At 38.2% G+C, this 19,167-nt stretch overlaps 1 protein-coding gene across 5 annotated transcripts in view; it reads left to right on the plus strand.

The window, feature by feature from the left end:
• The window catches only part of LOC145220694 (zinc finger SWIM domain-containing protein 8-like), a 29,227-nt gene extending 10,636 nt beyond the window's left edge, over positions 1–18,591 (plus strand). For 3 of the 5 annotated variants that reach the window (XM_080087925.1, XM_080087924.1, XM_080087926.1), the window contains exons 15-38: positions 175–240; positions 875–983; positions 1,356–1,473; positions 1,908–2,090; positions 2,639–2,825; positions 3,274–3,371; positions 3,857–3,973; positions 4,434–4,616; positions 5,196–5,280; positions 6,796–6,957; positions 7,894–8,080; positions 8,565–8,727; positions 9,268–9,405; positions 10,194–10,341; positions 10,955–11,178; positions 11,661–11,777; positions 12,863–12,962; positions 13,429–13,532; positions 14,042–14,200; positions 14,692–14,859; positions 15,354–15,495; positions 15,890–16,008; positions 16,283–16,474; positions 17,075–18,591. In XM_080087925.1, the coding sequence (XP_079944051.1) occupies positions 175–240; positions 875–983; positions 1,356–1,473; positions 1,908–2,090; positions 2,639–2,825; positions 3,274–3,371; positions 3,857–3,973; positions 4,434–4,616; positions 5,196–5,280; positions 6,796–6,957; positions 7,894–8,080; positions 8,565–8,727; positions 9,268–9,405; positions 10,194–10,341; positions 10,955–11,178; positions 11,661–11,777; positions 12,863–12,962; positions 13,429–13,532; positions 14,042–14,200; positions 14,692–14,859; positions 15,354–15,495; positions 15,890–16,008; positions 16,283–16,474; positions 17,075–17,152 (3,347 nt within the window). In that variant the 3' untranslated portion in view covers positions 17,153–18,591. The remainder of the gene's footprint in view (positions 1–174; positions 241–874; positions 984–1,355; positions 1,474–1,907; positions 2,091–2,638; positions 2,826–3,273; positions 3,372–3,856; positions 3,974–4,433; positions 4,617–5,195; positions 5,281–6,795; positions 6,958–7,893; positions 8,081–8,564; positions 8,728–9,267; positions 9,406–10,193; positions 10,342–10,954; positions 11,179–11,660; positions 11,778–12,862; positions 12,963–13,428; positions 13,533–14,041; positions 14,201–14,691; positions 14,860–15,353; positions 15,496–15,889; positions 16,009–16,282; positions 16,475–17,074) is intronic. The other 2 variants (XM_080087927.1, XM_080087928.1) reach the window with 1 other exon arrangement.
• Positions 18,592–19,167: the final 576 nt, after the last annotated feature.

Raw genomic sequence — 19,167 nt, forward strand, 5'->3', positions numbered from 1 at the left:
TCATACACTTGTGTACGATAGCGGTAGATAACTTAAACTACGCGTTGGTAAATTATAATGAACAATTCCACACAGTATTAATATACATTGTTGCTTGACTTGTTTACAGTCACTGTAGTAACATGTCACTATCAACCCTTAAACGATTTTAGCATCCTCCATTTTGTTTTTCAGACAACCCACCCGACTTCAGTTCGTCGTCTAAGCCAGCGTCAACAGAAGGTCTCAAATCCTCAGCAGGTAAGTTTATCACCCTATTTTTACCTGTCTAATTTTCGAAATGGCTTTGTGTGAGTCAGAAAAATCACTTGTATTTGGAGCTGAGCCACCAAAACGATACCGCGGAGTCAGAAGTTAATAACTTAATTTTTTTTACATACTTAAACGTGTTGGAATCAGAATCTGGGACTAACACAGATTTCTATATCCAAGAAAAATTAAACAACCGATTAAACTCTTCTATGCCATAAAAAAATTATGTGGACTACATATGTATGTTATACAACACAGTTTAGAAGGAGTTCTTTGTAACACATACAACGGCTCTAAATAGCTCAACGTGTAATGCACAGGTCTAAATTGGTCAGCAGTCGTGGGTTCGAATCCTACCTAATCCTAGCTTTGCTAAACTTCCGATTTAACTGTTACTTTCTATCTGCTCAAATTGTTACTGTGTTACCAGGAAATTAAGTGTTTGGCTTTGAATTGCAGGCCAGTTCGTGTGCTGCGTGAAGCACATTTGGTTGTTAAAATATGTTTGTTTTCAAAGTTATATGTATTATAATATACATACCATCATAGGACTGATTGTGATTATAGTTTTGTTTGCCATAAATGCTACTATTGCTGTTTATGTATCTTCTTCTGTTGCCAGGCAACGACAGCAGCGGAGGAGACCTCCACCTTGCCAAAGCGATGGCCGCATCAGCCGAGGACGCCATATATCACAAGTACAGACTTGAACTGGATTCACTTTTTACGAGGTAACATAACAAAATATCTTGGCCTATTTGTTGACATATTATTTTGGTCCATATTGATTGTACGTTTAGACAAATGATTGCGTTTTTGTGCTTTTGCGTTGGCGACCAATGTAAAACGATTTCCATTCAACCGAGGAGATATAAGTCATAACATTTTTATCACCTGAAACACTCCTATACAGGCAAACTGTGTTTTAAATCGTTAAGGCAAGGTTATATGCAATTAGGATCATCTAAATATCGTAATATTTCAACACTATGTTTTAGTTACACAATTAAAGATGTCTAGGTGATTACAGTACAGTAAATGCATTTACGCGTTGCGTTGCTATAATCAATGTGGTAATTGCAAACTACCTGCTTCATTTTCAGAGCTGAATCATTATACACACACGGTCGTCTCAGGGAAGCTTGTGAGCTGTCTGTGAAACTGGCAGAGGAATTTCTAAACAACCCAGAAGAGCTTATCAAGGAACCAGAATCTCTGCAGGTAAAGCCATTGTTTTGTGAAAAAGTCATACCAGCAAAATGTCAAGTTACCATATTAATTTGCTGTCAGTTTGTTGCTGTTTGTTGTCTTTTCTGAAATAATTCACTTCATCTTAAGTTGATTGCTGTAAACTAGAATTTTTGATGTCCCAGATTAAGTAGAACGTTAAACGTTAAAAACTTTCAGGATTAATTTTTGTTGTAAATAATCTGGCAATTTTGTATTTTGTTGGTTAGTAATGTTGTGGTATACAACTGTATCAAGATTTCCAGTGTAACTGATATTAAAAGCTTTCACTGCAAACGTTTTATGAGTCGATGTTTTCATAAATGTACTATGTTGTATTCACTAAACAAGGCATATATAGTTGTAACAATCAATCCAAGCCTAAGTCCAGTGTTTCCAGTAACTGAAAACGTTGCATTTGTTAACAGTGCACTGGCAACCGAAAGTTATGGATTCGACTGAGCACATCGTATGCTTGCAAGTCCCTGGAACGAGCCCTGTTCCTCTGTACAGTGCTATCCGAACATCCGCGTCACCACATCCTGGCCTTCCGTGTCGGTTTACATGGTCTCGAGTTGAAACGACTGTCTGCAAGCAGCAAAGCACTAGAGGTGAGTACTTAACTGATTGGTGGGGGCTTATAGATCGGTAGTTTTTAACTTGCATAAGCCCCCGACTATTTATATCATCAACTGAGTGTTGAAGACTTTTCCGATATGACCGAAGTTGTAAGGAGCACTGAAATTGAGACCTAAACCTAAACCCGAACCCGAAAGTACAAGCCCTCATACCGGACCGAACCTGAAAAAAACTTAAGACCGAGTCATAAAGTTGAGAAACTGCGGCAAAAACAATGCTCAGTGTGAAGGCAGGCCCGAATCAAGCCCCTTTTCACGTCTCCAAGCATTCACCATATGGCAAGGCGTAGGCTAGAAAAATCTAGCTGCTGTGGGATTCGAACCCACGACAGGAGTTTTTCCGGGACTCTACCAACTAATCTACACAGGCTCAGTGAAGAACCCGCCGAAAGTTGAATCACAACCACCGTTGCCTGCCTCATATGCTGCACATGTCAGCTTCGTAGTAGGGGAACGCCAGATCGACCAGTAATCAGTTAAGACTTTTTATTACCGCGTTTAACCTCAAAAACTTTCCACAGGTGAAGCTTTTCTATCAGCAAGGCGAATTAGCTGCCCTGATGAAGAGAATTCCTCTAGGTCCTCGGGAGGTTTCAAGACTAAGAGAAAAAGCCCATGCTCTTGCCTCCGTGGATGCGTCCCAGGAATTCCAACATGTTCTTCCACTCATGTTGACAACATTTGTGTTTGATGCCTTCTGTCAACCACGTAAGTTGCACATTGTACATTTTGTTGAATCTTAAAGCAGAGTTGCAATTCTATATCTTGCTTTGAAACTACAGCTAATCCTCGGTTTATATCCTCCATTTGGATAAAAAAAATTCGTCACGGATTAGGGCATTAGGCGAAGATTCGGATTACCCGAATCCTGTTTAACCGAGGCTGACTGTTTTTAAAATGTTTACGACCCCGTCGCAAAACACACACAATGTCACGCCGAGTATACGATGGTGTTTTTTTGCCGCGAAAAGGTCACCTTATGTAGATGTTGTCCATTTGTTCAAAATACATGATGTATTGTTTTAAATTTACTGAACAAGCTTGACTCCACTGAATCGCCATTTTGAATTTTAACTGGATTTCTTTATCTGCAATTATTAGCAGAAGGTTTGCGTTTTACGTCAGTCAAGTAAAAACAAATTTAATTTTCTTTTAGCTCCACCAGGTGGCAGAAACAGCGCATCAAGACGGGATGTGTCATCAGCCGATCAGGATTCAGGATTTGCTGCCGCAGTCAATGCTCTGGGATTTAAGGTAACCCTACTGCTGTAATAGAAGTTTCTCAAAAAAACCAATCGTTTGTACAAATTTCTTGCAGTTGTAAATAACGGAAAAAACCATGCTACGTTTGATAATGAAAGCATTTTTAACTGATTATATAAAGAGCAATTGTCAAAATGTGCATGCTACAAACCATTTTTTAAAACAATTATGCATACCGTTTTATTAATCGTATCGAACAGTTTATTAACCAACACAACGCGTATTTTTAAAATGCAGTAAACCTCAGTGAACCTGGACCCGCTTCGGCCAAAAAATATGTCCAGATTAGTCGAAGATCCGGTTTAACCGATGTCGATTAGTTAAAGCCTTTACAACATTATATATTTTTGTTTTGGTTCACTGCATGTGCAACTATGTATATATTTTAAAAACATGGTTAACATTATTAAAACGCCTTGTTTGAGTTACATGAATTGTCGTTATTTGATTTGTCACAAACACGCCTATGACTTTAGGTGAATGTATCTGAGGCTGAACATCCTCTACTCTGCGAGGGAACAAGGAAACAAAAAGGAGAACTTGCAATGCAAATGTTGATTCTGTACAAAGACCAACACCACAAGCTAAGAATGGTAGGCATTTACTAAGACTGCGGTAGTCCTGTTTGCACTCCCTGCACTTTGATACAGTTACATTGCCCAAAAAAGCGTTACAATTGATTGTGCCAGTTTTAGGGTTTATGGCATTTCCCTGAGGTATGAATTTATGACAAAATAATGGCCTTTAGTACTTTTTTGCTTTTAAATCTGGCGGCAGTACTGAATTTCGCCCTCTACATATTACATGCAACCTATAATATCCCTGGTGACTCTCTTATTTTGACTGTAGTATGAACAGTTGGTAAGTCTCTGGCAAACCGGTTTATCTGGACATTCAAGATTCGAATGGATATGTATTCAAGTCTAAACGAAGGCTGCGTTGAGCTATCCATTTATGCTACTTGAACGAATTATCTAACCATGTACAGCAAAGAACGTAAATATGTCACTTATCGTACATTTAGTATTTCAAGTTTGTTTCCAAATGTTACAGATTCTCCAAAACTTTCTGGACAAATCCCTTGCATCCAACCTCCGTGCTTCCTCAGCTTTTCCTCCTTGCTCTACGACTCCCGTGAGACGCCCTGCGTCCACCACCTCGCATCCCATCTCTTCCTCCACATCAAGATCTCTCCTCTCCTCTTCTGATCGCCCAGGATCTAGCGGACTTTCAAGAGTGGGTCAAATACATGCTAAATACTGTAGGGGAAAGATGTTTCAGTGCCGAAGTAGGGTTAGGTCAGGTCTACAGATATTCTGGCCATGCACATTTGTATTAAAAAATATGTATTGCTGGTCTTGCATTGGCAAACACTTGTGATAAATTTGACTTATGGTCTAAATCTAAAAGATACAGTATGCCCATCTTACAGTTACAGTTTAGCAATCTACACGTCTAGATTCTATACTTTTTGTATAGTGTATAGATTGGCAATAATTAACAAAAACGAAAACATGTGATGCAGTCTACAAACGCGAAAACGTTGTGATTGCCTGTGTTAGATCGACTACATGAGGCCCCATTTACTACCACCAGCTTCTATAAGAACATGCTTTTTAAACCTAAAGTTACTCTCACCAGAGTGGCAAATAATGCGTACTTTGTCATACCAAGGTTTGTAAACGCGACATTTTAGCATTTTAAAACACGTTCTTTGTTATACAAGACAGCATAGTCAAAACACATACCTTTCTTGACTGATCCTATGAATTTAATCTAGTTATGTTTGACGTAACATTGACGTACTTTCCACAGTCACATGACCACGACCCTGGATTTTCTGTTGCTGACGACAGCACTGACGATGACGATAGCAGACTGGAAGATCGAAATCCCTACAGTAAGTTGGTGTTTCAATCCGTTTCCATTTTTGTTTCTGTTTTGGAAATGTTGTTCGGAGCTGTATAAGGATTATTGTTTTGTAAATGCCTATTTTTGGGTTTCACTGTGTTCTATTTGAATAAGCAACCGATAGTGATAACAATTAAAATATATTTTCCCTTAAAAATTACACAGGGCAACAAAAAAATTTTTTTTTTCTGGTGTCAGTAATGTTTTAATTGATTTTGACTAATTTTAGTGCCCTGATTTCAAAAATGCAATCGGTTTATCTGTATCACGTCTAGTTTTCATGTTATGGTACATCCACGTTTGAAAAACAATCTATATGTATACACTATAGTGAAACTGGTTTTGAGTATTTTATGTGGAATTACCGTTATTGCAAGAACAAAGTTTCGATTTAATTTTAAATGTAACAGGTAGACACTCCTAACAAACAAAATTCCACACAAAAAACAAAACAAAGGTTTCAAATTTGTAAGTTGTCAGGTATATCGGATATAGGCCTATGCACATGTAGCCTACTTCTGTAACTTTCAGAAATGACTGGCAGCAATATCGTCCCGTTTAATTTACCAACAGTAATTAGCCAGGATCACATTATTCCCTCTTCCCCAACACGTTTTGTTTCACTGATATCCTGTTGGAACCTTTCAGCTTAATTCTCATCATTTTTATCCCCTACGTTTTAAGGGAAGTGTAGCTTTATACTCATTTTCGTTCCGATTTTTTCAGACCTCTTAATTACTTAGTTATGTACTCTTCTAATAATTTCAGTCCCTTTCTACTGTTTTTGTCCATTACTGCAATATTCGAGTCAACATTAGATAAGTGGAGCCCATTGCTTATCCAAAACCCCCAAAGTCACGAAGTGTGCAAGATATGAACATTTGATACAGATCTTTTTTTTCTTTTTAGTTGTGTTCTATGGGTTTTTCACCAGTAAGGTAGAATAAAACATATTGGTAATTCATGCAACACCTTATAGATGACCTAGCCACTATTAATTTTAGTTTTACCACCTTGCTTTACTAGTCTGAAATCACTCCATAAAACACGTTTAGTTTAAAAGTACCACTAGCCTACACCAACTATTTTTAGACAGAGCATAAGCATAGAACACATGTTTATGCTAAAAAACCGACTGCACTGTAGAAAATTGATGTGTTTAATGTAACAAAACTTTAACAAACATATAAAAGCGTGATTTTAAAGTCATTGAACCAATATGGTCATAAATTTTGGTTTTGTAAATAACTTAAAAAGTTGACCTGATTGAAGAAAACCGTAATGATTTTTGAAATCAGCACCCCAAAATTAGTCAATATCAGTTTTAACATTAAAGACACCAAAAATTGTGTTGGCCAGTGTTATCTACTTATTTTTTGGTTAAACGAATCTGAATCTTTGCTTTTGTGGTCGTTTTGTGGCTTAGAAAATCGATTCTTTGTGCTTTGCATTTCGATCATAAAATGGTGGATAAAACATCATACAATTTTTCTTCGATGTTTAGGTGACGTCGACGGCTCGTTGTCCGGTCCCCATGGCGACCAAAAATCCTCTACGTCATGCGATGACGACTATCCCTCATCGTCAACGGTGTGCAGCCCCCCACGTCGTGACGCAAAGTTGTCGTGGAGATCGCCTACAGTGAGACCGAAACGCAAGCAACATTGTGAGATATTGAACCAAGTGTAAAATTTTCACTTCGACTAATATTTGGTAACATATTTTGCCACTTTTCTTCTGAGTTTATATGACATGGCATGTTTGCACTAGGTTTAACCCTATAGCGTTTTAGGCAGAGTCCAAGACGCGGATAGGCTTCTGCCGTCGGTTCGAATCCTAACGTAGATTTTTTGCACTACGTCTTGTCGCCTAGAGATGCTAAAGCCAGCTTAAATTTAGTGAAATGTCTCTTGCATAATTCGTTTGCTGTCCAAAAGGTTTTGATCAAAAAGCTAAAAAGCAAAACTGATTTAATGTAGGCAAGCTTATCAGTAAAAGCTAGGAGTATTGTGGTATGCTGAAGTATACGAACGTAGGTAGAATTACAGCATAGTACAAATTTCTTATATTGTATCAAAACGCTGCAACTAGTGGCGTTTTTTGTGGGTAATCACAATGCTCTATTCATTCTACACACTAGGGATGGGCCGAGCCGAGCTGAGCCAGAACCCGAGTACTCGGTACCGAGCATCGCTGTTTTTGATGCTCGGTGCTCGGTGCTCGGTGCTCGGTGCTCGGTGCTCGGTGCTCGGTGCTCGGTGCTAGGCCGAGCAGGTGCACAAACTGACCCGAGCGTTAAATTTGCATATTCATGCCCTGCTAACATATGTAACTAGTGTTGTAAAGGGTGTCTATGAACAAAAACGAATGATTTTTCAAATGTATTAGATGGTGGTAAACGCGCAGTTCATGGGCATGTACAGCTTAATAAAACCCCGCCGGTGACGTAAGAGACCTAGTAGAGTTAAAACGTAGAAAGGGGACTTTTTGTGACGTCATAATCTACCGAGCGTGCAAACAGAACATTTGCAGTTTTGGCACATCCCTACTACACACTATTTTGAATCCAGTGCATGGTCGTAACTTTCACAAACACTTCCAGGTATAGCAAATGTGAACAGTTCGGCATCAGAAGAGGCGATGCTAAGTGACACTTCACCGCGCTTACGGCGTCGCAACTTAAACGGAGCCACTTCGAGCGCAGTGAGTCTGGCTCTCAACTCCGGTCCAGCCCCATCTGGAGGTACATGGGGCATTCAGCGTTACCCACCCAGTCCCAGTAGCGACAGGTAAAAACTTAAATCATTTTGTTGTTAGCTTATAAAAAGAAGTTTATGTTCCAAAAATGCTTGCGTTTTGGTCTTTGATTTTCAAGTTTAATAAGTTTTGACGGTTTGGTGTTGTTTATTAAACTTATTAGTGCATATTAAAAAACACTCAAGGTATTTGTAGAAGGCCAATTTATGTTCCAAAAACGGATCCTAAATTAATGCGTGCTTTTTTGCATCATTACTTCCATAATATGTACATTTGAGAAAAATGCAAGCCGAAACTTTGACTCTCATGCAATTTGTACCCTAAAATACCCCTCCTTTCGGTAAATACATCTAAACTCGCGATTGTTGAAATAGATCCCAAATCCTTTATCAAAACACATGTAATGTCAGTAAAAAGTCGTTAGCTTGACTAACTCAGCTTTTAGAGTCGGGCCCCCTAAAAAGTCTGAGTCTACTTAAATTAAACAGTTTAATCTCAAAACATTTCTACTTTTAGTGGGAGCAGTAGCAGTGCCGACTCTCTGGGCACTAGTTCTGGTGACAACAAGCGAAGTTTCGATTCCTGTCGAATCCCTCAATCTACACGTTCTCCGCCTCGTCCCAACCCACAAGCTAATGCGTTGAACAATAGCAAACCTGGCTATGGAGGTTTCAGAAAGGTCAGTTAACAAATTGTGCTGATTGGGATCAAATATGAAACTGCGAGCGGACTTGTATGTAGTAAATAAATTGCATAACATGTGTCAGGTTTGTTCAAATGAGCGGTAAGTTCAAAATAGCGTCTTTTCAGCACTTCTTTTAAATTATTTGAAAAATAAATCTACTTGCAAATCTTTCGATCTGAAATGCCGTAAAAAGTTGCTCGAGGTTTTTTTATCCACTAATAATGGAAAACACAGTGTGAAAAATAACTTACATTTATCTCTTTATTGCATTTAACTCTTTATTGCTTTTAATACTTTATTACCTTGGTGTACTTTCCTTCTGTTAGTTTTAAGAACCTTTTCAGACATTTTGTCTAAAACGAATTGCCAACTTATACCAACTTCAAAAAAGCTGTTAAAGTTTTTAAAAACAATCACAAAAATATTAAATTGAAATAGAAGTCATGCAAAAAAGCAGTCTTTTTAGCTGAACGATCAGTCTGTGACCTACTAAACATGCCAACCCCTAATTAACACCATTTCTTATTCTTTTAGAGCCGAGGAAGGAACTCAGTAACAGTCCCAGACATTCCCAACCAGCCTTCTGAAGCCGCTGCGCATTTCTTCTTTGAAGTAGCAAAGAATGTTTTAGTGAAAGCTGGCGGTAACAGCAGCACTTCTCTGTTCATGCAAGTAAGTTACCAGTTGGGAATTGTAACAGAACTGTAAGCTTGTATTATTACCTTGTACATATAAAATCATATAAACCAGTATTTAATAAGCATAATAATGAAACATATATGAAGTTTTTAACATAAGCAAGCCACGAAACCCAACCCAACAACAATTAACTGAACAGTGAACAGACTGAGAAAGGCGTCGATTAAGTTATCACATGTACAAAATCACTAAAGCATTGATATCAGTCATGTATAAATTTACACAAGGTAAACGAATTTTACTGGGAAACAAAGATAGCACCAACAAAACAGCAAGTATGAGCTTTAAATCTGTCGCTGCATTTTAATGTTTCACAAGACATTTACATTTCGCTTTTATAAGCATAGTCCAAAAAAAAAAAAACAGAAAAAAATGTAACAGCTAGGGATGGGCCGTGTAACACAGCTAGAGCTAGGGATGGAAAACGCGTACTTAATGGGCATATACAGCTTAATACACCGCTGGTGACGTAAGAGACCTTGTAGAGCTAAAACTAACGGAATGGGGAATTTTTGTGACGTCATAATACACCGAGCGTGCTCGGCCGAGCACCGAGCATTAACGTGAGATGCTCGGTGCTCGACCAAACAGAACACTTGGAGTTTTGGCACATCCCTAGTAACAGCCGTAAAAATGGCCCTAAATCGTCGCCATCCTTTGCTGTATTTGCAAGAGATTTTATTATTAGGGCACAATTTAAGCACTGTTGATTTATTATGACGTTGTACACATAAAATAACGCTGAATTCGTTTGTTTGCAGCAACCTCAGGGAAATAACCAGTCGGGGGTTCACCGGAATCTTGTACTGGCTGCATTTGAGATCGGCCTGTACGCTTTGGGCTTACACAATTGCGTGTCACCGAACTGGCTGAGTAGAACTTACTCTTCTCACGTATCCTGGATCACAGGTGAGTTCAAACTGGCGACAGTTTTAAATAATATACATTTTAATTGGAATCGTAACGAATTTTATTTGCATAGGGAGCTAATGATCTACCAGATTACTAGTGAAAATATATAATTGTAGGATTATTTGTAAACCGTTTGATTTTGTTCAGTTTTGGGGTGGTTTACTGGGTTTACGTATATATAATGACATATAAAAGCATCGGGCCAATACACGATAAGCTGCAGAAAGTGCACACTGATTAGACCAGTGGTTCTTAACCTTTTTGGTGTGGTTTCCCACTAAAGTCAATCACCAACTTCGAATTCCCCCCTCTGTTATTTTTATAATGATGTTTTGTGCCCTACGTTAACAGAAAAAAATATTCTTTTCCCACCGGTTAAGAACCACTGGATTGGACCGTTAAGGTCACATCAGCACAGCTGAGATCAGCCGTATGAGCTAATGTAGCCACCTTATGGCACTCCACTTTGTTGGGAGTAACAGACTGGGAAGGTATGTCTCACCAACCTTTTTTGATGCCATAAGACCTTAGAGGTCGAAACAGGGTGCACTCTACAGCTTAATGTGATATTGATTACTTGATTAGAAAACTAATGGTTTTACACACGCAGGCCAAGCAATGGAAATCGGTAGTGCCGCTCTTCATATACTGGTCGACTCTTGGGAAGGTCATCTGACCCCTCCAGAAACCGCCTCATTGGCTGATCGTGCATCACGTGGTCGTGACAGCACCACTGTGCGCAGAGCGGCTGAGTTGGCTCTTAGTGTGCTTCCACAGGCTGCAGCGCTTAACCCCAACGAGATTTCTAGAGCCCTGTTACAGTGTAAAGATCAGGTAAGCGGGTGAACCTAGGTGCTTTGTAGCATAGCAATGCGAATTCGTAATACTCAGCGATTTTGTGAAAAACGTACTTGCATCAAAAAATCAGCCATCACTTCATTAAACTAGAAAGATAAAAGCCTGAAAACTTGTCTAGGATTTTATGTAACCTTTTTAAGCTCATACGAGTTTATTATTTCGCAATAGAACAGTGAAACAAACTTTATTTGGTAAATGTAAGCTGGATTTTATAATAACCTGCGGATTGCTGTGACCAATAACGAGATATACACACTGTGGCCACGCACTATACGCAGTATAGCTTTGTTAGTGAAAAATTGCAAATACTGCCCAAATGCGAATGTACCTAGCTGAGGAGGGACACTTACATTACTAGCCTTTGCCCTTTTGCAAAAATATGTTTCTTTTAATGCAGTTACGATTATGAGAAGAATTTATGTTGTGATTTGTATGTTAATTGTTTGTTGCTGTTTTAGGGAGCTCCTATGTTAGAGAAAGCTTGCCACGCGGTGGAGCAAGCGGGCAGAAGCGGTGGAGTTTATCCTGAGGTGCTGTTTGAAGTTGCCAAACAATGGGAGTGGATACACCAAAAGGTAACGACCTCTTTGCGAGTTCTATTTATCAACTAATCGACATGAACCTATCGCAAACAGTCTGAAACGTATAGCCCATATGCATTCTATAGCCCATATGCAAAGCTTTACGCCAATACGATACATAATTTGCGGACTTCCTTGTGATTTCTATTAAGTAAGTTGCAAACTGCACTTTAAAATCTCTTTGGGCAACTGTTAGATGCGATTGTTAGTTATAATATTCAAAGGAGCAAAAGGAGACTTCGGTGTATAGTTTATCTTATATGGTATGCAAGTTGTATTTTAAAACAGTACTGTATCATAGTATGCCAGGCCTATTAAAGTTACATTAACAAATTAAGCCGGACAAACATTCCCACACGTGGTAAGACTGGTCTGTTTAGTCTATATGTGGTAGGTGTGCATGTGCGTTTCAGGGCTGATTCCAGTTTTTTTTCATCATAGCTCAGGGCTCTTCAACCGGGGTTCCGCGGAACCCTAGGGTTCCGTACAACTCTTACAGGGTTCCGTGAACTTTAAGGCTCGCCCAGCGGTTTCGTGTAGCAATTCAAGCATGAAAGATTCGTAATATTGTTGCAAACAGCAATGCTCGCCTGTACAATCTAGTTAACCTTGGTTACACCATTGATCAATTGTGACGTAATAAACACAGCCTTGATCCACTCCAAATTGCGAGATAAATGTAGAATGTACTGATGCAAGTAACATGGCAATGTGTTTCTGAGAATCATTTTATTAAAGTCAAATTTTATTATGTGCTTTGGGCGTGTTAAGCAAAAATGCATCTTTTTTTTCTTTGATGTAGCCTACTTGTATTTCATTGATTAAAATTATTTTATGGGGTGTTCCGCAAAGTTTGACAAAATACCTTAAGGGTTCCGTGCCACTGAAAAGGTTGAAGAGCACTGCTATGACATAGCTTATAACAGCGCTATTTGGTATTGTAATGTAAAATCTCAAGGAATCAGGCCTTAAAATATTCGCATAATGCCAAAAAAAACTAAATTTTAAGTGGAAATAGTCCCCTCTGTTAAAGGGTTTTCATTTTTGGTTGAACACTAATAAATTACTATTGTGATTAGGTGAACGATTCTAATGAGAACGAGGCCCCTGCTCGATCAACATTTTCCACCTCTGCACCTTCTGTACCAGCTAGCAACGCTATCATTCCAGTTTCCACAGGTTAGTGTGTAAAATCCTGGGTGACACAAGGTTGTCAAGCAATTATACATTATTACAAATATGTTATGTGTCATTTTTTGAGCCTAGTTGACACTACCCTTTCAATTTTGGTTTGCTTTTCCTGTTCAGACACATTCATTTGACATGCCTTCCGTAATATGTTTTTAAATGGCTCCCATCGTACAGAGAGTAACTACATACGCCATTTTTTCTATGTGCCCATCTGGTCCATGACTTTAATAACACAAATGCTTTAAGCAACGTTACAGCACGGAAATTGGCTGTTAGACTTGCTGTTGTACAAAACTATATTATTACTTCACACATACGTGACAAAACGACAGATACGTCACCATAATTTTGTGGTTAAACATGAAATGCTCTCGATGATAAGTTTTGACTATTGTGAAAGGTGATTTCATTTACCTTGACTATGTAAAAAGAAATTGTGTATTTTTTCTTATAGCTACCGGTGCTGTTATTCCTACTATAGCATCAGCTGTTTCTACACAATCTATTCCAGTATCAGTGAGTGGAATGGTTCTTCCGGGAGGTGTGATAACAATACAGGTACTACATCAATATTAAATAGACAGACAGTGGCTTAGAACAGACAAAACGTGTCCAAACTTTCGGTTTCGACAACACTAAAAATAGTCTTCAATGCGCAACGGTTTTTGAGTCTTCAAATGCGCAAAGCACTAAAACCTTTGGAAAAATATTTTGAAACACGGCGCTTTGGTGTATATAAGAATTTTTTTATATATTTGAAACACCTTGCCTTAATCTAGCAAGCGAAACATTACATAATTTTGCTTTGGATGTCATACAAAAATAGACAAAGCTTTAAGTAAAATTTCTTTGCTCTAACAATACTATGCCCTTTGACAATACAAAACACTTGTACCTTGCTCCAACAAATATGTTAGCCATCACACACTTGTTTCCAAGTATTGGATTATGTTCCAAGTTGCAAAACTACAAATATTGAATAGCATAACGTTCAGTATTGTTTCAAATACAAAAAACACTCTACAGTAATGGGAACACCGAAAACTTTTTTTTTTCAAACTTGTTAGGACCCACGTATGCCCCCGATTCAATGTCACCCCGCTCCAATATTCCACGGCTTCGCCCCAACGATGTTGGATCCCCAGATGGGCAGCCTAACTCCGGGAATTCCCCCTATGCAGTATGCGGCAGCTGTGCAAATCCACCCCGCGCCAGCACTCAATTTGGTAGGTGCTTTGTTCAAATAAATTGCTTCATAACGATCGAGATTTTATTTGTTATGTATTGTTTGGTTAACTCTGCCAAAATTTGATCAATTATGGCTTGATGGTGCACAAATACACACAAGAGTATCGCCCAAATCTTAAAAGCTATGACATTTTGTTTACCTTTCCGGAGTATATATCCAAGTTAGGAAAAACCGTCTTAGATCAGACTTCCAAATCCAAGTACAGACATTATCACCTCCCAGTGATAACTAGTTTACTATTTTACTATTTTATCGCCTTAATAACAATGTTGTATTCGCTCACAGGAACTGAGGATGTCATATTAACATTTGGTGTAAATATATGTTGTGTGAAAATACTGTGTAAAACGGTTGATTCTGTTTGGTGTAGGGTTTTATACACTGGGTTTTGGATTACATCTCCCAGTGTAGTTCACATAAACTATGGATTATATTCTTTCGTTTAACTCTTACTGGATCTTCCATCAGGTTCCGATGCCTGCATCCAACCTCCACGCCCTCCAGTATCACGCAAGTCGAGCTCCGTTTCTTCCTGATCCTCATCACCACCATCCGAGCGCTCTCCACCACCAGAACGCTCCTCCCATCCAAGCTATTCCCGCTATCAACCTCCAAGCTGCTCCTATATCAACACAGGTGACTGCAAACTTTGGTCAATCTTGTTCAAACTGAAACATTACACCCTGTGTGTAATAAAATGATAAATTGTTCTTGGTTGCAATAAAATGCCCTAATTGTGCCGTTTAATACACTTTCACAATACTAGGTACTTTGTGCACTTTTGGTATGTTTACTTACTCTATTACACCGAGCGCCCTTGCGGAGAATTGTGACATAACAATACACTTTCATGAGGTAATACTAGGTATTTTGTGCACTTTTAGTATGTCTACTTACTCTACTACTAGCTTTAAAATTAAAAAAAACCTTGGATTTCGCATAGACTATGTGTTGTGTATTTTATATTCAGAAATATCATAATATACATTTTTTATGAATTATAGAAAAATATATTTTAAGGTTTTGTTGTAAGAATAAGTATGTTTGGACGACATCGTATTACATACTCCTAAGTGCTTTGTTTATCGTACAATCTGAAAGCATTCATAATGTTGCCTATTTAATTACAGTTACAAAGTGCCTTTCGTGTTGGTATGTTGGCTCTTGACTTGTTGACAAAGCGGACAGAGGATCGGCCTAATAACAAGTATGCCAGGAATCCACCGTACGCTAACGACGTCAAATGGATACTGAAGCTTTCCACAAAGCTCGGTAAGTTGACAGACATTTATAGCACGCGTCTTTACTTGTATTAAACACCTGAGATATATAAAAGAGCTGTAGGCATCGAATTAAAGAGCTGTTGTTAATAAAACATAAGAGTTGCACGCTGTAAAGAATGTTGATAAAACATAAGTTACCCTCCGCAAAAAACAAACACTCGAAAATTTCTTATGCTGAGAATTGCTGGAAAATAGTAACAAAACTTTGGAAAGAACAAATAAATGTGTTACTCTGCCCTAATTTGGTTTGAAACACTGATTTGTGGTACCTACAAAATGCATTTTTTAGTAATTTTAGTGCACCATGGACCTATGTCCCCATATTACGCTACTGCGGTAAAATAATAGATTTGTTGGAAATAAATTTGGTCTGTTGTTTTTAGGAATGCATTACGTGCAGCAGTTTTGTATGGCGGCAGTGGGTGGAGTTTCCTCTCCATTTGTGTTGCAAGACATTGCTGTTGAAACTGCAAAGTTTCTGTCTGAGAGCAACAACCAACAGGTATGTAGAAATGAACGTCAAAAAAGTTATTTCAAGAAAAATTCCGTCAGTTAATGGTGGAATTGAAATGCTTGTCACATTTTTTCGGTCGGGTTCTGGCCTAGGTTTGATTGAAACCTTCTTGATTCGCGCCTCACTTTGCATTTGGTATCATTTGTGTTGTAATTTGCGTTGGTAACCAAACTTTATGATTTAACCTGGGCTTTATTTAAAAATATAAAGACTTTACCCAAGTTTTGGGTCGCTGGAAAACTATTTTTCGGTTTTAACACAGGTTTGTACCAATCTTCGCGCGCCATTCCTTCAGCCGATAGTCAGCAAATGTCTGCAAATGTACGTTCATTTCATTCACAATCGGCTTTACCATCTCCACCATGCAAGCGACCACGATGAGTTCGTTACGCTGGTTCATACAGCCCGTAATGCATTTTGCATGACTCCTGGAGGCATATTGCAATTTAATGAGGTAAGCCAAAAAAAGTTACCAAACACAACATTCAATTCCGTTGACCTTAACCATGGTTCCACACTCAGCGTTATTGGACTGCTTAAGAGCTGTATTAATTAATGCAAAAATATATACTTTTATCGACAACTGCAGTATGTTCTGGTTTCCGATTTTTATATTTTAATGGAAAGAAATGTCCAACCAAATGTGTCAAAATAATTTATTGTTACATTATACTTCATTCAATTTAAATCGAGGTCTCGAATATTCCGCATACATTGCAACGCTGGGAAAAAAGCTAGGTTGGATTTACATATTTACACTGTCTTATAAAACGAAAGCATTTAGTAAAATTTAATTATTTTGCACTGAGCACAATTGTTGTAAGACAATGTTTATACCAAAGCCAATCAATGTATCTTTTTCTAACCTGTAGTTACTGTCATTTTTTTCGTCATGATTTTTTCAGTCTTGTAGGATGTACATGCAGTTTTTGGGGGATTTTTTAGTCTTTATCCCTTGGATGTTGCCGTTCCTAGTATGTTTTTTTCAGTACTTTACCTATGGCATGGTTTAAAGTCATTTGAAACTGAGTGATAACGACGAATTGTTTTACAGGTGCTCCAGAGCATACATCGGTCAAAGGCTTGTAAGAAGGATCTTTGGCAGAAAATAAACGCGGGCTTGAGCGTTTAAAATTTGACAGTGCTTGGCTTCTATACAAAGAAAATTTGTGCTCTTCTCAGGATTAGATTGAAATTAAATCCTTGTCGTTTTTTTGTATCAGTGTGTGTCTTATACTTGTGTATTTTGTCGTTTTTATGTTGTAACTTTGTCGATTTTACTTTTTCCCCCATATATAACCGACGTAGGGATATTGGTCATAGATTTTACGCCAGTTGGAGAAGCGTTTTCTAACTTGGGCAGCTTTTTTTCCTTCTCTCGTTTTCTCGCTTTTTTCTTTGGTTTGGTAAACTTAGAAAATAACTGACTTGTTTTATATTTTCTCTTTTTTTTGGTTCTGGTAAAGCTTGGCGAATCTTTCCTTTTTGCTAAAATGTTGCTTGCTTTTGTGCCCACATACATCTTTATTCCAAACCGCACGCTTTTGTTTGTGCGCATCCAATCCGTATGCAAAGACACCGCTATTAACATAGATAAAAGTTGTTTCACCACATCTACTATTTTTTGTTTGTTAAAGAAAATTTTAGACTACAGCAAACAAAGGTTGGTTTTTCACACGCTTTGGCCACCTGCAAAACACACGATTTTTCGTTCAAGGAAGGCGTATAATGGATGGTATTTAGAAGGCTGGTACATTCTGTTGTAGAAAAAATTGTGTGGCAAAACTGAAAACTCGAGATAACCTCGCTTAACCCCGGGTCACATCACCCTTATATATGCATGCCTCTCTGTGATTGGACGCGCGCATCATGTGTTAATATTTGTTGCTGCGAGTAACCTGTCCCTAACTTTGGTCTGTCGGTGGTCTTGTGGTATGTTAAGTGTGCTTTGTTAGGTTTCCATTGACGACGGATCGCCTTTTGTGGATAGGAAATTGATTTTTGCATCCCCCTCTCTTTGTACATAAACTTCAGATCCGTATATAACATTGAAACAAACCAATATACGTTACTACCTCCGTTTTTGCTCTACCTTTCCCTTCTGTTCTAGTTTACAATGACTCATCGTGTGACCCTCAGTAACCCGGTTTTTAATCGGATATTAAGCCTTTTGAGCTTTATGCTGTGGGTGTGAAACAGGTTGCTCATTAATTGTTTAGCTTAAAGCTACGGTTACTCGACTTCAACTAAGTATTATGTCTTGTATTAGTCCCAAATTGTTTGTCGAAATATTGAAGTCTAATGTTACTCACTTGTATTGGAAACAAATTGTCGTTGGTCTATACCAGGTTGCTTATTCCTTTTGTGTCACATTGTGTACAGCCTGTGTTATTTGTACAGTGAATGTCAGTTTTCTTACGTTTTTCATGCAACAACCACCAGGCATTTTCTGTGTAAACGAATTCTTTTTTTCGGCGATAGCCCACTTGGTTTTCGCTTCTGGACCCTTAAGCCTGGAAACACTTTTATTGATTTTTGAAATGTTACAAAAATAAAACTTGATCTTTGGAATATAGAGTGGTTATGAAACAGTTCTACTAAATTAAGGTCGTCCTGGGCAAGACGTTAAACTGCATCCATTGGGTCTCACTGGATCTTTTTAAGGTTCTAATGTCGAACTCTTTGAAAAGAGAAACTCTTGCTGAGTTTGAGAAACTCTTTGCTGAATTTGAGAAACTCTTGCTGAATGAACGTAGGTTTTTAATTGGTACAGAATTTATGAAAATAAAGTATTGTGTGTCAACATATATTTTGGTATACGTTGCTGCAAAATGTTTTCATAAACCAGTCTGCTCCATTCGATTTCAATAGCCTGTCATATTCAGTAGTTTCGTAAAGCGAAAATATTAAACGATCAACCAGTTTGCATCTGTTATATATTTTCACAGACGCGTATAAAAAGATTTACACATGAAAAAGAAAGCGCAAGGACAGATACACAGTTGTAGCACATAAAAATTGTGTTGAAGACCGTGTGCACATTTGTAATAGCAAACAAGAAACAAAAATTGTAAACTTACATCTAAATACAGAACTGATAATGAAGGACAAATCATCCCAGTCAAATTGTTAAGTGTGCTACCTACA

This window comes from Phallusia mammillata, chromosome 3 (assembly GCF_965637545.1).
Source record: "Phallusia mammillata chromosome 3, kaPhaMamm4.hap1.1, whole genome shotgun sequence".
Classification (NCBI taxonomy): Eukaryota; Metazoa; Chordata; class Ascidiacea; order Phlebobranchia; family Ascidiidae; genus Phallusia; species Phallusia mammillata.